The 13,797-nt window shown below is 35.0% G+C and overlaps 2 protein-coding genes across 2 annotated transcripts; both read right to left on the bottom strand.

Annotated features, from left to right (window-relative positions):
- Positions 1 to 450: 450 nt before the first annotated feature.
- Positions 451 to 3,079, bottom strand: LOC18096764 (uncharacterized). Its single transcript, XM_006385316.3, has 3 exons — positions 2,828 to 3,079; positions 2,078 to 2,601; positions 451 to 990 (listed from the first exon to the last, which is right to left on the bottom strand). The coding sequence occupies exons 1-3, from the start codon at positions 3,036 to 3,038 to the stop codon at positions 733 to 735; spliced, it is 993 nt and encodes a 330-aa protein (XP_006385378.3). The 5' UTR covers positions 3,039 to 3,079; the 3' UTR covers positions 451 to 732.
- Positions 3,080 to 4,182: 1,103 nt separating this feature from the next.
- LOC18096763 (NAD-capped RNA hydrolase DXO1) lies at positions 4,183 to 10,519 on the bottom strand. Its single transcript, XM_006385315.3, has 13 exons — positions 9,967 to 10,519; positions 9,262 to 9,494; positions 8,749 to 8,814; positions 8,549 to 8,627; positions 8,310 to 8,389; positions 8,181 to 8,204; positions 7,707 to 7,831; positions 7,199 to 7,415; positions 7,035 to 7,091; positions 6,016 to 6,062; positions 5,266 to 5,350; positions 4,650 to 4,713; positions 4,183 to 4,525 (listed from the first exon to the last, which is right to left on the bottom strand). The coding sequence occupies exons 1-13, from the start codon at positions 10,382 to 10,384 to the stop codon at positions 4,422 to 4,424; spliced, it is 1,599 nt and encodes a 532-aa protein (XP_006385377.2). The 5' UTR covers positions 10,385 to 10,519; the 3' UTR covers positions 4,183 to 4,421.
- Positions 10,520 to 13,797: the final 3,278 nt, after the last annotated feature.

Genomic DNA, 13,797 nt, shown 5'->3' on the forward strand with positions numbered 1-13,797 from the left:
CCTTTTCTCCTTCTCTTTCGTGTTTGATTTTGGTTTTTCAATTAGAATAACATCAGCATGGAGCCAATGTCAATGGTGAGAAGGCCTTTGGCAAAGCACAACATGGTATATTTGCATTGCTAGACCACCATATAGGTTTATTTGTTCAACGCATCATGCTTGTGGTTTTTCAGAGAGGTGATGTCTGGCTGTATCCAAGCTATTTCCTTAATTAGCTTGTAAACTTTGTTTTTAATTTAATCATGATGGTCATAATTCAGTTATGAACAAGAGTTTCCGTGTAAATTTTCATCTCCAATTCTGAATACACTGATGATTCAAAGCCGTCACATTGGAAATGCACATATTGGTTTCTGATGCTATTGCAATTTTATACGTACTTCGATCACTTGATGTTTGATCACAACATAATCTGGAACAATAAGCCTTTGGCATGCAGTTTTCAAAATATAGAGCTTTAACCCTGTGATAGAACTATCCATTAGCGACTGAGTCCGCTCCATTGAAATGTATACTTCAATTGTTCACTTTCTCGCTACTGCCTCTCCTAAAATATTAGTAGAAAACAGCATCTCAGACAAAATGGGCGTCAGACCCCAGAAGGAAATATTGAGTATATATGTACAAAAGTAAATTCAGCAAACAAAGGCTATTAACTATATATACAAAAAAAAAAAAAGTAAGAAAAAAGCAGCAGCAACAGAGGAGTTAGTGCGGTTCCATAAAATCATCTTAGCCATCCTCTTCATCTTCAGCAAAATACTTATCCTCAGCATCATGGTTCGCTTCCCTCAGCCAGTGATCATCCAAGGTCTCGTCATCATCTATTTTTGAGTAATCTAAATGCTGGTGATCTTCCCCAGCAAGGAACTTCTGGTGCATGATATAGGTAAACTGGCCCATCATATCTCCCATCTCTTCTGCCGATAAAGTTGCTGCCTCATCATGCTCTGCTTTACTAGATTGAGCAAGCTTGCTGTCCTCGGACATCTGAAGATGATGGAAAACAAAAATTATTGACATGCATTCTATCGGCTGTCTAAGTACTCTTAACAGTGAATTTAAATTTTGAAGTTATATAATAGTGTTACATCAGCGAAATATGTTAGGACTCAAATTCACATGGCACCTTTCATCAAATGTCTACACATTATATGACCCAAGAGGAAAATTAAGAAATGAGCATAGACCATATAAATCACATCATGAAGAATAAGCATGTGTAACATCAATGAGATAAGCATTAGTTGGGATTGACAGGGTGCTTTGCAGTGTGCTGCCATGCACTACAATCCCAAAATAAGAACCGTCTCCTTATATCTGCCCCTATTAGGTCTCATGATAGCATGCATTACTGGGCCTGCGATATAATGCAGGTACAATGCTATCTTAAGCCTTCTATTTCATACCAGCAGCATATTATCTCATTATCATGGTTCATGAATGGCTGACCAAGTTCTTATATTCATTCTTGTTGGTCATGGTGATTATATATATTTAATAATAGCCTAATGTTAACTCATTTCATATTCAATGTGCAGACTGGGAGACTACTGTCTCTCTAATAAAGACAGGTGTAATACAACAACTTGGGTGGCCACATTGAAAGTTTCGCCAACAAAATGGAAAAAATGAAAAGTCAGGCATTGCTTTAGCAATCGAAAATGGAAATAAAGCTGAAAAGCAGAATTACAGGGAGCTCCTGTCAAAGAAATGAAAGCAAATTACAGCTCAAGAAAACCCATAGCTTAGTGCCCTTGTCATAAAGATTCTAAATTCAGAAAAAGAAACTGGAACAATCCAATTATCATAGTTGGGTGCGAAAAATGCCAAATACAAGAACAGTGTACTAATGCTTCTCAGTCCAGCATTTGAATAATCAAGACAATTATAAATCAGACGGAACAGAAGAAATAACCATGACATACAAACAGCAAGAAGCAATAACAATCAATTTTTGAAATGTAGACAATGCACAAAAGATTAATAATGTGCACTGGGAAGAATCATAATAATGCACCCTAAAAAGAAAAAGGTAATTAAAATTAGACATCAAAGAACAAGCTCAAATACGTACCTCAGTGGAACTCACACCGCCGTTAACTTTCTTTGCTTCTTCATTCCCCTCTTCAACATCGTGTTCTTCCTCCTCCTCCTCCTCCTCCTCCTCTTCTTGTTGCTGTTGGTTCCTCTCATTACCCACCCATTCCATCTCATCCACGCCCAACCTCTGCTGCTCCTCCCTAATCTTGGAAACCAAAATGGCTTCCTCACACCTCCTCATCAAAGTCTCCGACCACCTCTCTCCAGGCCTGGCCATTCCCCTAGCGCTTGGATCCTGAAACTTGCCAACAAACTCATGATGCAAATACGGCTCTCTCTCCCTCATGGCATCCTCTGAGAAATATTTCCCATCAAGTACGAGTTTATCCAAGTAAGCCAACCTGCGGTTCTTCACGGTCACAGACCTGGACTTCAATTCCTCCGAAGTAGGACTCATCTTGGTTCTAATATTTTTAAGGTGCCAGTTTATCTCATAGTCATAATTTAGGATATCAAATTCCCGTAGCTCCTCAGAGTTCAATTGCGCTCCATATCTCTCTGCATTCCACATAAATACACAAACAAACAAATAAATAATTTTATTTAACAGAGAAATCTAGGAAACTAATGTTCAGTTGATTGGCTCGAATCAGCTAATTTTATCACATAAGGCTTAAAATTCATTCCTTTCATTCAAAAATTAATTTATTTTTTGGTTAGGGTTTTATTTTTAAGAGAGACAACAGTTAAAGAAGAGAAAGATTAAAATGATTGGAAAAGGGACCTAAGAAAACGGCGGCGTCTCGAGAGAGGAGGTCGAGGAGGATAGACTTGCGTTGAGAGGGATTAGTGGCGTGAGATTGTAAAGCGCGAGGGAAATAGAGGTTCTCCAATGAAGAGAGCCTCTCTGTCATGCTCTCCATTGCTTCTTTCCTCACTTCTTTTCCTCGCTCTCGCTCTCCCTCTACCTCTCCCTCTACCTCTCGCTGCTGCATTTTTTCCTTTCTGATAAGTTGGTGGTGAATTTCTTTTTTGATCTTGTCTCTCTCGTTTTCTCTTTTATAAGCAGCGTCTGTCTAGTTCGCCTGCTTGTTGTAGTCGGTGTTTTGTTGTCGGACAGAAGACCACCGACATGTCACCTGATGTGATATGAACAGTCAAGGTGTATTTTTTTTTATTCACAGTCAAGGTGTATTTATTGCTAATGTAGTTGCAGTTATTTTTAAAAATATTTTTTATTTTAAAAAATATATTTTTAAATATATTTTTGATATTAATATATTAAAATAATTAAAAAATATATAAAAAAATTCAAAATCTTACAAAAAAAAACACTCTCAAATCACAAAAATAAACATAACTACGATGCATTAGTCTTTCCATTGATAAAAATTATGAAAGCTAGTAAAGTGGTTAAAACGCAATCTTAGCCCCTTAACTTTTTTTCTTCGCATGATTCTATGGTATGACTTTTCTTTTTAAAAAATCTTAATAATTTTTTCTTAAATACTAGTTTTAAGGTTTGAATCCAATAAGCTAAATGATAATAGAGCTCTCAACTTGTTAATATAAATTAAATTTAAAAGGTAAAAATAAAAATTATTCCAAAAATCTGATCTTATAATTAAAGTTTTTAAATTTATTTATTGAATTTCTTTCTTTCTTTTTTTTTCTTCTCCCCTTTTTTTTTTTTTTTTAAAAAAAACAAAGCATAATCAACTGCTTTCGTGTTAGAGAGTTGCATTTCTCCATATATTTTTGGATAAAGCATAGAACGTTCACTGAAATTGGGGCTGGCCACTTCCCCCAAATCATAAATTTGATTCTAACCCCCATTTTTTCAATCTATATATGTTTTACGTGGTTTCATATTACTTGTAAAAGGTCTTAGAACAATCTATAGACTTCTCCAGTATCCCTTTTAGCAGCTACCTGTAATTTTTCTCCTCGACAAAACCCTCATGGCTGAAGCTGTCCCTGTCTTTTCTCCTCTTAACTTCCCCTACCACATGCTTTAAATTTGGAAGTTTTCAAATAAATCAGTCGCGGACAAGACAATCAACTCTTTCATGGTTATCCAAGGTATATATAAGATCTCATGGCAACAACTAACGAGGTGGAAGAGATTAAGAGAGGATCCACAGGTTAATCTTCTCTCTTCATCAATGCATTGAATTTACAAAGGTCTAACTTTTTTATGGAGAAGCCCACTTCACTGAAAAAAAAGCCAATTCACTTTAGGATGGGCACAAGATTTCAGCTGAGACTATGCATTGTAGATTACAACAACAATGGGGAGGGGAAAAAAACCCAAGTCAATATCATAAACCCATTTAAATCCGTGTTTAAATCATTTGATCAGGGAGTATCCAGCTGTTCTACATTTGCTCAACATGGCTGGTGATCGCTTCAGGGCAAGATTGGGCTTGCAGAAGCTCTAAACGTGTGAAAGGCGGAGCAAACTGCAATATGTAATCTTCGTCTGAAGCCGCAAAACCAAAAATAAGCATATTAATTATCAGAAATAGGGGGCGGGGGTGGAAGCTAACCCCGGCATATAACCGATGCCTTTTTCAGTAAAGAGAAACAGAAAGGTACAAACTCACTTTCTTTGACTGTTCCATAAAGCCAGCATAATACCTCATCAGCGAATGCTAGGCACACACCTCCCTGCCAAGCAATTTTGTGAAAGTCAGGATATTAGGAAAGTGATACTGAACATGAATTTCACAGTAATATCTAAACAATGTTTTTGATTGCAGACATCAGCATCTTTCATCTTTTAACAATCCTTGCAAATTTTCTTTACTTTGGTCCCTTTGTATGATCCTCAGGGAAGCCCCCACCCCACCCAAAATACATTCAAGCTTGCAACATCCCCATTCTACACTGGGGGCTGCACAAGCACAACTCTTGACAAGACCCATGGGAAATTGGATCTCAAAATAGCAGAGTTGGTGGTGTGTGTTCTTGTGAAGCTCACTGCCTTCCTGTGAAAGGTTAAAAAGAACTACTGACCGCAAACCCTTTCTTCAGATATAAGACGAGGGAACCAAAAGATGGGGTGGCGGAACGGCTTGCTAACTAACACAAATTGCAATGCTTTAAATGAAAATTTTCTTTAGTGAGAAAAGAACCATCCAGTTTGACGAACTACAAAAAGAAGTCGAATAAAAGTAGCTATTAGAATCATGAAGCAATTTAAAGGACAACAGCATTAACCTGCCAGTAGTTTTTCATTTTTACTCTCTGTGTTATATCCTTGGTTGTTAATCTCTCCGTGCGGACAAGTCGGCCTGCATCATCCCTGCAAAAGAGACAAAATGACTTCACAGATTTTTCTCAAAATAATAGAAGACCCACCACGACTCATTAAGCAATATCACTCTGCACAAAGCATGTTCGAGTGGGTTTGCACAAGACATTAAATGGCAATAATTCCTTCTGAAATGTCCCCAAAACTGATGTGCTTCCACGGAAAGAGGATTTTTCTACAATCTATATTAAAAGAGAGTATTTGCTGGATAGGCCAGAAAAGCAAAAGAAGAAGAAAAGGCCAAACATCAAATATACCACCAAAGTATTGGGGTATTATCAATTTTTCACCCATACTATTTTTGGTATCAATTTTACCACTAAACTATTTTGGTTTCTCAATTAAGGGCTTTTGTTAGAATACTTAACAGAAAACATTAAGTTCCATATAAAATGGCATCGTTTGAAAAAAAAAATGTACAATTTGGACGGAAACATGGACAGAAAGCCATAAAAATGGATGGAAGTCTTAATTGAGAATTTTTGAAAGTTTGATGGTAGAATTGATAAAAAATAAAAATTGTTTGATACAAAAAATTGGATGGTATTTTTGAGGTTTGCCCAAAAAATTAATAACTTTCTCAGACACAAAATGCATGTGATGTAAAATGTCCCATAAGAAACCTCAAGATTTTATGCAACAGAACTAGAAATTACCTATATCCAATAACAATATAAGGAACACCAGCTAAAAAAGCTTGAATCTGCAAAAGAAAATCAATCCAAGTCATTTCCTTCACGTGAAATACAGGCCAAAAGTAAATGCCTATATACTCCATTTCATAATATAATCACATAATGAAACTCCACAAAAGGCAAGCATAAATCTTGCGTCAACAAACAAAATGTTTTGACCAAATTATCAAAAAGACAACTTAGACATGGGCAATGAGACTTGTGAACTTACAGGAATGTTAGAAAAAATATAAAAGGTGGTATTTGTTCAACACATACATTGCCAGAATTAAATGAAAATCTCATTCGTATGAACCAGTATTTTCACAGAAATGGGTCACCATCTAGGTTTGCCAAGCAACCAAGAAACAGACCTATCAATTACATAAAAAACAGGTTTTGGGAAAAAACACAGCATAAATATCTAATGATGACACCCATTCATGATCATCAACAAATTAAATTAGCATTATGTAGTAGTTATCATTCTACTTCTTTTGCATTTTTGCCTCCTTTGGATCTCTAAGATGTGGTAAGCTATAATATTTATCCAGGAATTAATAACTGCTACCCATAACCAGAGCCACAACATGAAAGCATCTCTGGGATTGAGAGTTTCAAGCTTTTAAAAGAGCTTCATTCAAATGCCTTGTTTAGGCTTTGTATGCCCAGTGTCTGCATAGGGTTGGTTTCAATAAAATTTCAGCTCAAAAACTCAAGAGGAATAGAAAATCAGTTCCTTTTGTTTCAAAGAATCAAAAGCAAAGGGAATATACCTTTGATGTCAGAATATCATGTCTGGATGTACTACAATGACAAAAAAATATAGAAATGAATGACACAATTTGGCATTCCAAGAAAACCATTTACAGATGAATGACACTATTTGGCATCCCAAGAAAAACACACAAAAGTACACGTGTCCATCCATAAGTATAGAAATAACATAGAGCCAGTAAACATAAGGAAAAAGGGAAATATGTGATGGAGCCTAAATATACCCAACACTTCAGCAGTTTCTCTTTCTCGAATCTTTCCTCTTGATGATAATTATCTATCTGCATAATAAGGAGACAAGATAACAGATTATCCAAGTATAAATAAGGTTAAACTGAAGAACAGTAAACAAAAGATGAAATGAAAAGTATTAAACATGCATGCCAACCTCGCGGTTAGTCTTCAACTCCACATAAAACCTCCTCCCGCTATCAGTTGAATCACAGCAATCCATTTCAGCACCCATCAGAATACGATGAGCCCCTAATTTAGTTTTAATCACAGAACAATATTCAACGTTGGAATCAACATGATGTATCGCTTCTCCATTAGCTCTCCTTGGATCTTCAGTGGCAAGGCTCTCAAAGCAATATCCCCAATAACATCTAAGTTAATAAAGAACTTACACATGTTAAGAAGCAACCCATCTGCATTGACTCTAATTAGATGGCCAACATCATTTAACAGTTCAAAATAAATATGCATAATGAACCTCTAATCAAATAATCAACAAGAACACTTAACAAGACTTTTACAATGAGATAGCATCCAGATGTGTATGTGCAAAGAAAGGAGTTATCCTTCAATCCTAAACACATCATTATGTATGCAGCTTTCTGACCTTAAGAACCTACAGACAGGTCAGCATCATTACAAAATATAGGCAAGTCCAATACCTTCTACGCTCCAACTCGCTTTGCGGTCTTTCTGGTAGTTTATGCACATCAAGATAGACAACTCCATTCCTTTTGTGCACCCCCATTTCCCAATGTTCATGTCGCATATAAGCAGTTGCGAGTATCTGTGTATGAAGAAAAAAAAAACTGAAAGACCATCAAAAGTTTTAATGGTTTTTTAAAACCATTAAAAACCCATTGAACTTTTAACTTTCATGTTCTTTCCTTTTCCAAGTGTTAAGGTGCATACTGACTCTATTATAATTTCTTTTTCTGCTTGAGTGATAGTTCATTAAGCTGCACACTGAATGAAAGCTGATTTTCCTTGTATTCTTTGAGAAGCCAAACAGAGACCCAGAAAAGATTAACAAGAGAATTGTGTAGCTCAACCATACCAGCTAACTTAGATTCACCACTAGTGTTGGCAGGTGATATTGTGTAGATACCATATAGTAAAAAAAGATTAGAAATTACCTTGTTAAGGTTGTTACGGAAAGTCTGAGAGAAGACGAGGAGAATAAAAGTTTTAGTTGACAGAATTCACTAACATAACACAGGAATAAATAAAATATAGAAACTAAAGAGGCAAAATACATTTCTTACCACAAAATGCATATTTTGAAGGGGAATGTTTTTGTCTCTTATGCATGCAAGAAGGTCACCAAATCCCTGGGAGCCCAAGTCTAGAACAGAGGAGAGAAAAAAAGGCATCTGAATATATTAGCCCTCGGCATAATATATCCCAGACAAATACATGCATAAATGCAAGAGACATTGAATATTTGATGTCCATTGCATCTCTGCTATGGAACCAAAGAACAGTTTCCAGATTGAAGCCATACCCCTTTTCTCAATGAAAGTATCAAAGCCTTCGTTCAGATCAGCTCCAACATCTTCCGAAATAAGACGCTTGAAAAGCCTCTAATAATGTGGAATAAAGACTAATATGAATGCGCTAAACATAGGAACAGAGTATATCATTCATAATTGAAACCTCAGAAAGAATAATAAATTCAAGGATAAAGAGGTGTGGAAAGCTTACCAAGCTGCGATCATCAAAGTAGACCTCTCCACCCTCGATCCGACTATAGCAAGCAAGTTCGCATGGCTATGGATAGAGCAAAAGGAAAACATCAGCATGACAAATAAATGGTTTAAGAAATATTCACCAAGCAACCAAAATAGATTAACACCAGTATAAAGTACATCTGCAAGGTGATCTTGCATTGTAACAGATAGTACACCTGCAGGATCTAAAAGTCCAAATAAAACTGCCAAATTGTACAAGGACATAAAGTTCAAACCACCCAAATTTACTCTTTTTTTTTTTGTCACTTGCCTCCCATCTTATTCACTGGGAGAGCTATAGAGAGAAAAGAATACCCAGTACGTAGAACACTTAGATTTGGTAATCTAGGTCAACCATCACATGGTGAGATATTAAAATCTAGAAGTTCTGATATACTGGTTGATACTGTTAGCAGATCAAACAGCAAAGTACTTGATTGATTACTGAGGAAAAAACATTACTACAAAGTATAGATAAGTTGTCTACCTCCTGAAAGGCAACACATTTTCTCGATAATGTTTCATCACTCTTGGAAAACTTCAGTTCAGAAACAAATCTTTCATCACGATGACCATTTGCAAATTTAGAACCATAGCCATAGCCCTGTCTGGGTGGAAATCCTGGCCGGGGAAGGAGGCCTGCTCCTCTATTATTGTGCCAACGACCACGTCCAAAGTTCCCCCTACCCGGATTGTGTGGATGGCGCATGGCAGGCAACACTGCCAAACAAATTTTGAGAAAAAAAAATCATGAATATATGGAAAAGCAGATTGCAAGACAAGAAAGGAACCGAAATGAATAAATACATTTATAAGTTGCTCATTGTGAAGCAGAACTAGGTTAGTCCACCCCACAATCAAAAGCTTCAAATGGTAAACAGGCAATCATGCATCTTTTTACTTGAAAGTAAGAGAACCAGACTGCATTTTCCTCTAATGTTGTCAAAATCATCCATGACATCAAAAATTTACATTTTATTTCTCAAAAAATCAAGCTCCAACAACACTATAACCCAGTAAAAAAAATTAATGTTCAGTTTTTTTTTTTTAATTAATTATAAACAGTTTGAGCGACTGTAGTGGTAATTACCTTGCATATCAAAATGGGAAATACCTAAAACCCACTAATATCCCATAATAACAGCCAATTCAATCCAAGACAAAACAGAATCACCCAAATAAAAAGTTATACCAGGAATTGGGTGAGGACTGACAACAGTGGTTTTAACATAATCTTCATTATCAGACCCAAAAAGATCTCTCTCTTCTTCTTCTTCTTCGTCTTCTTCTTCATTCACATCAGAGCCCCTCTCATGGTTACTATCATTATAATTACTATAATACTGATTATTAGTTTCGACTTCTCTACCACCCTCCTCTTCCCCTCCACTGCTGCCGCTCTTACCGCCCCCACCTTCGCGTCCTCCATCGCTCTCTTCGCCATCACTGCCATCTGAAGAAGATGAAGCTGCGGCAGACGAAGATGACGACGACGAGCCGGAAGACGATGATGATGATGATTGTGAGGAGGAAGGGGACGATCGGCGAGCCCCATTATTGTCATCCTCCTCTTCCCCAAATAAATCCACTTCCTGTTCTGCGAAATTCATGTTTTGGTCAGAGACAGTAGATTCCGACACTGCGTGGCGTGCTGTTGTGCTTGTGCTGTTTGTGCTGATGGTTCCGTCCAAATACGTGTTTCTGTCTTTTTCTTTGGAACAGAGTCAGTGTTGGGCTGCTGATTTCTTATCATGCGACCGACCCTTTTCTAAGACTTGGAACATGGACACGGGTACGATGTTTAAGAACATGATTTGGGCTTGTCAAGCCCAGTTCTCCATTTTCAGAACAAAAATGGTGGAGTTGGGGAGATGTCTTTCAATTAACAGAGATTTAGTTGAAATTTTAACATCACTGACATGATAATTATCAATAGATTAAAAAAGTTGATATCGGTTTCACTATTCATATTTGTTAGTTGTGGCGATACATGGTTTACTATGTTGCGGGTTTGATTTGAAAAATAACTTTCATTCCATATACAACATATAACCCCCCCGTTCGATTTATCTATTTTTCTTTTAAAAAATTAAAATAAAATAAATAACAAGTCATTCATTTCTTAAATTAAAAAAAACCTGTCCCACATGCTTTGGCTTTTGTTAACGGGCAATGACTCTCTTTTTTTATTATTCATTTAGTCTTTTTCTTTAATTTTATATTTAATGTTGAGTTTTATCATCCAATATTAAGTTTATTATGAATTATTTTTTATTGTATAATTATCAATCAACTAAAAAACAACATGGGGTCGGTTTAATTCTTTCTATAAACAGTGAATCAAGTTAATATATTATTTTAATAATTCATTAACACAATTGTTTCATAGAATGCTTGGTTAACATGTGCAATGCTCGTCGAGTGTTCGATTCACAGCGGGAGAAAAATTTCTTTCTTTCCATAGATGACAAAAGACATTTACGTTTTTTATTTTTTTAAAGGAGGTTGTTGACCCTTTATATATATATATATATATATATATATATATATATATATATATATATATATATATATATATATATATAAAGAAAAACTTGGTGAGGCACCTGGGCCTCTCTCAAGCCCACACACCTAGATTTTTATTAATAGGTACACGTGTAATTTTTATTAGCTATTTGAACTTTTTTTTATTTTTTTTTAATTCTATTCTTTAATTTTTTGTTTTTATTAGATTTTATTATTTAATATTGAGTTTATTATGAATTAATTTTTATATTTTTTATTATATAATAAAAAATTTTAATTTAGTAGAGTTTATGACCAAAATCATGGATTTAACAAGTTGACTAGGATGAACTTAATTTGTTTTTTTTTTCTTTGGATTTTTTCTCGTATGACCTACTCACTTAATAAGGTTACGTCAAAACAATTATCTCATGATTTAATTTAAAACTCGGGTTAAGAAAAAAGTCGGGTAAAGATTTTTCAAGTTTGAATTGTAATATTAAATTTAATAAAATATCAAAAAAATCAGGCAATTTAAATATTTTTTTAAATTCCAAAAACTTTTTAATTTAATCCAAGCAATAACAATAGCACAATCAATAAACTAGCAGTAACTATAAAATTAACATGAAAATTGTTGCGAATAGGGCATAACAATTGATGCCCAATGTAGTAAAAGTCATATGCAGTGGTGGTAGTCAATAATAATGAGAAGGAAACTTGTTAATGGACAATCCAAAGTTACAATCCGAGACATATGGCAAGGAATTGCGAAGCTAAAAATAAGAGAGACCAATCACTTACACAATGGTAATACCAGGAGATTCGATTATTACATCAGACTTAAAATTTTCTAAGTGATTTTATAAGCAATATGTTTTTAGAGAGCCCCTACTATTACTGTTTAGGTCTCTTGAAATTAGGCTAAAAAGTTACTGTTTGGGTCAATTTTATTATTTTTTCTAGGTTTTTTTCAGATTTATTGTTTTAATTTAGATTTTAGTTTAATTTCCTTTATGATTGTGGATTTATATTTGTTTTCCAGTGAAGATAGGGTTTTCTGGCCTATTTAAAGGTCCTGTAAACTTCTAAGGGGGAAGACTTTATTAGCTTTATTTTTTAAAGAAACAAATTACAAATTTATAGGTTTACATCTGTAACCCTTTTTGTTTATTAAATTTTATGTGTTTTTTATGTTATTGATGTCCTTATAGCTTCCGCTTGTATTAGTTGGTATCAAAGTCATATGATCCCAGGTTTATTGCTTGATGTGTGCTGCAATCTCATTGATAATTGTTTGTTTACCGTGTGCTGCTAACAACCATAATAGGAAGGTCATGGAGTAAGGTGTGGTCAAAGAGGGGATGAGGATGCTTCCTATCAGGAGAAAAACATCAAGGAACTTGTCATGGAATATATGCAAAGGCAGATCACAGAGTTGACCCCTCGATTAAAAAAAAAGGACCCTACAAGGCCCGAACCAGGAGAGTGACCATAAGTCCCTGCTAGTATTGAAAACCAAAAGCATGATTAAAGGAGATAACATTTTAATTGAGAAGAGATTAAATCTGGGGATTTCAGGTTTTGTATCAAAATCCCTGAATTTACAAGAACTTTACAGGTAGAGGAGTTCATAAACTAGTTGAATGAGGCTGGGAGGATTTTTTTAGTATAAATAAATTCCTAAAAAGACGCGAGTTAAGTTAATCGGTCAAGTATATGCCTGGTGAGAACAATTGAAAAAAGATAGGAGAGAGACAAAGAAAGTTAAAAATCAGTGATAAAGATAAGAAGAAATAAAAGATGATGAGAAAACATTTCTTTCTTTTCAGTTACACCCAAACCCTATACCAAAGACTTCACACATTGGAATAAGGGGGAAAGTCTGTCAACGATTACACTAATAACTTCTATCAATTAGTGGCTAGGAATGATATAGCAGAAACAAAAAAAAATTGATGGTGAGATATATGAGTGGATTATGACATTCTATCCAGGATGTGATGAGACTTCAAGGCATGTGGACAATTCTGGAGGCTTATAAGAGGGCCTTAACAGTGGAAAAATAATAGGTTATTAAGCTATTAACAGAACTTTCCAAATAAATTAGAATAATAAATAAGAGTGTAATAAAAATCATAAGATAACCACGACACAACCTAAATTGGCCAAACAAAATCAACAAATGATAGGTTAGAATTTTGGCTTTAATATTTGTTGTTTTAAATGTGAACCAGGACATCTGGTTAGCAAGTGCAGCCAACCCTAGAGTTATTTGAGAAAGAATCTATTAATAAAAGAGCCAATGAATGAAACTAATCATATATATGATGATGATGCAGACAATGATGAAGAGATATTGCATGGAGATGATGGTACTACCCTTGTTATTAGAAAAAAAATTGTTAACGCCCAAAGGTGATTCAGAAAAAGATTGCAGTTGCATTAATATTTTCCATTCTTCATGCACTATTAAAAAAAATGTTTGCAACTTAATTATAAATAGTGTAACTAAGAT

The sequence above is a fragment of the Populus trichocarpa genome, chromosome 1 (assembly GCF_000002775.5).
Source record: "Populus trichocarpa isolate Nisqually-1 chromosome 1, P.trichocarpa_v4.1, whole genome shotgun sequence".
NCBI classification, from domain to species: Eukaryota; Viridiplantae; Streptophyta; class Magnoliopsida; order Malpighiales; family Salicaceae; genus Populus; species Populus trichocarpa.

What these genes read in the sequence shown, in the direction of transcription:
- LOC18096764 (XM_006385316.3), bottom strand. Translation starts at nt 3,038, where the DNA reads ATGCAGCAGCGAGAGGTAGAGGGAGAGGTAGAGGGAGAGCGAGAGCGA. An exon ending in AGACGCCGCCGTTTTCTTAG is followed by an intron (nt 2,602 to 2,827) that starts GTCCCTTTTCCA and finishes TGTGGAATGCAG; the next exon opens with AGAGATATGGAGCGCAATTG. An exon ending in GCGGTGTGAGTTCCACTGAG is followed by an intron (nt 991 to 2,077) that starts GTACGTATTTGA and finishes CATCATCTTCAG; the next exon opens with ATGTCCGAGGACAGCAAGCT.
- LOC18096763 (XM_006385315.3), bottom strand. Translation starts at nt 10,384, where the DNA reads ATGAATTTCGCAGAACAGGAAGTGGATTTATTTGGGGAAGAGGAGGAT. An exon ending in AGCGAGTTGGAGCGTAGAAG is followed by an intron (nt 7,416 to 7,706) that starts GTATTGGACTTG and finishes TTATTAACTTAG; the next exon opens with ATGTTATTGGGGATATTGCT. An exon ending in AAATGAAAAACTACTGGCAG is followed by an intron (nt 4,714 to 5,265) that starts GTTAATGCTGTT and finishes ATTGCTTGGCAG; the next exon opens with GGAGGTGTGTGCCTAGCATT.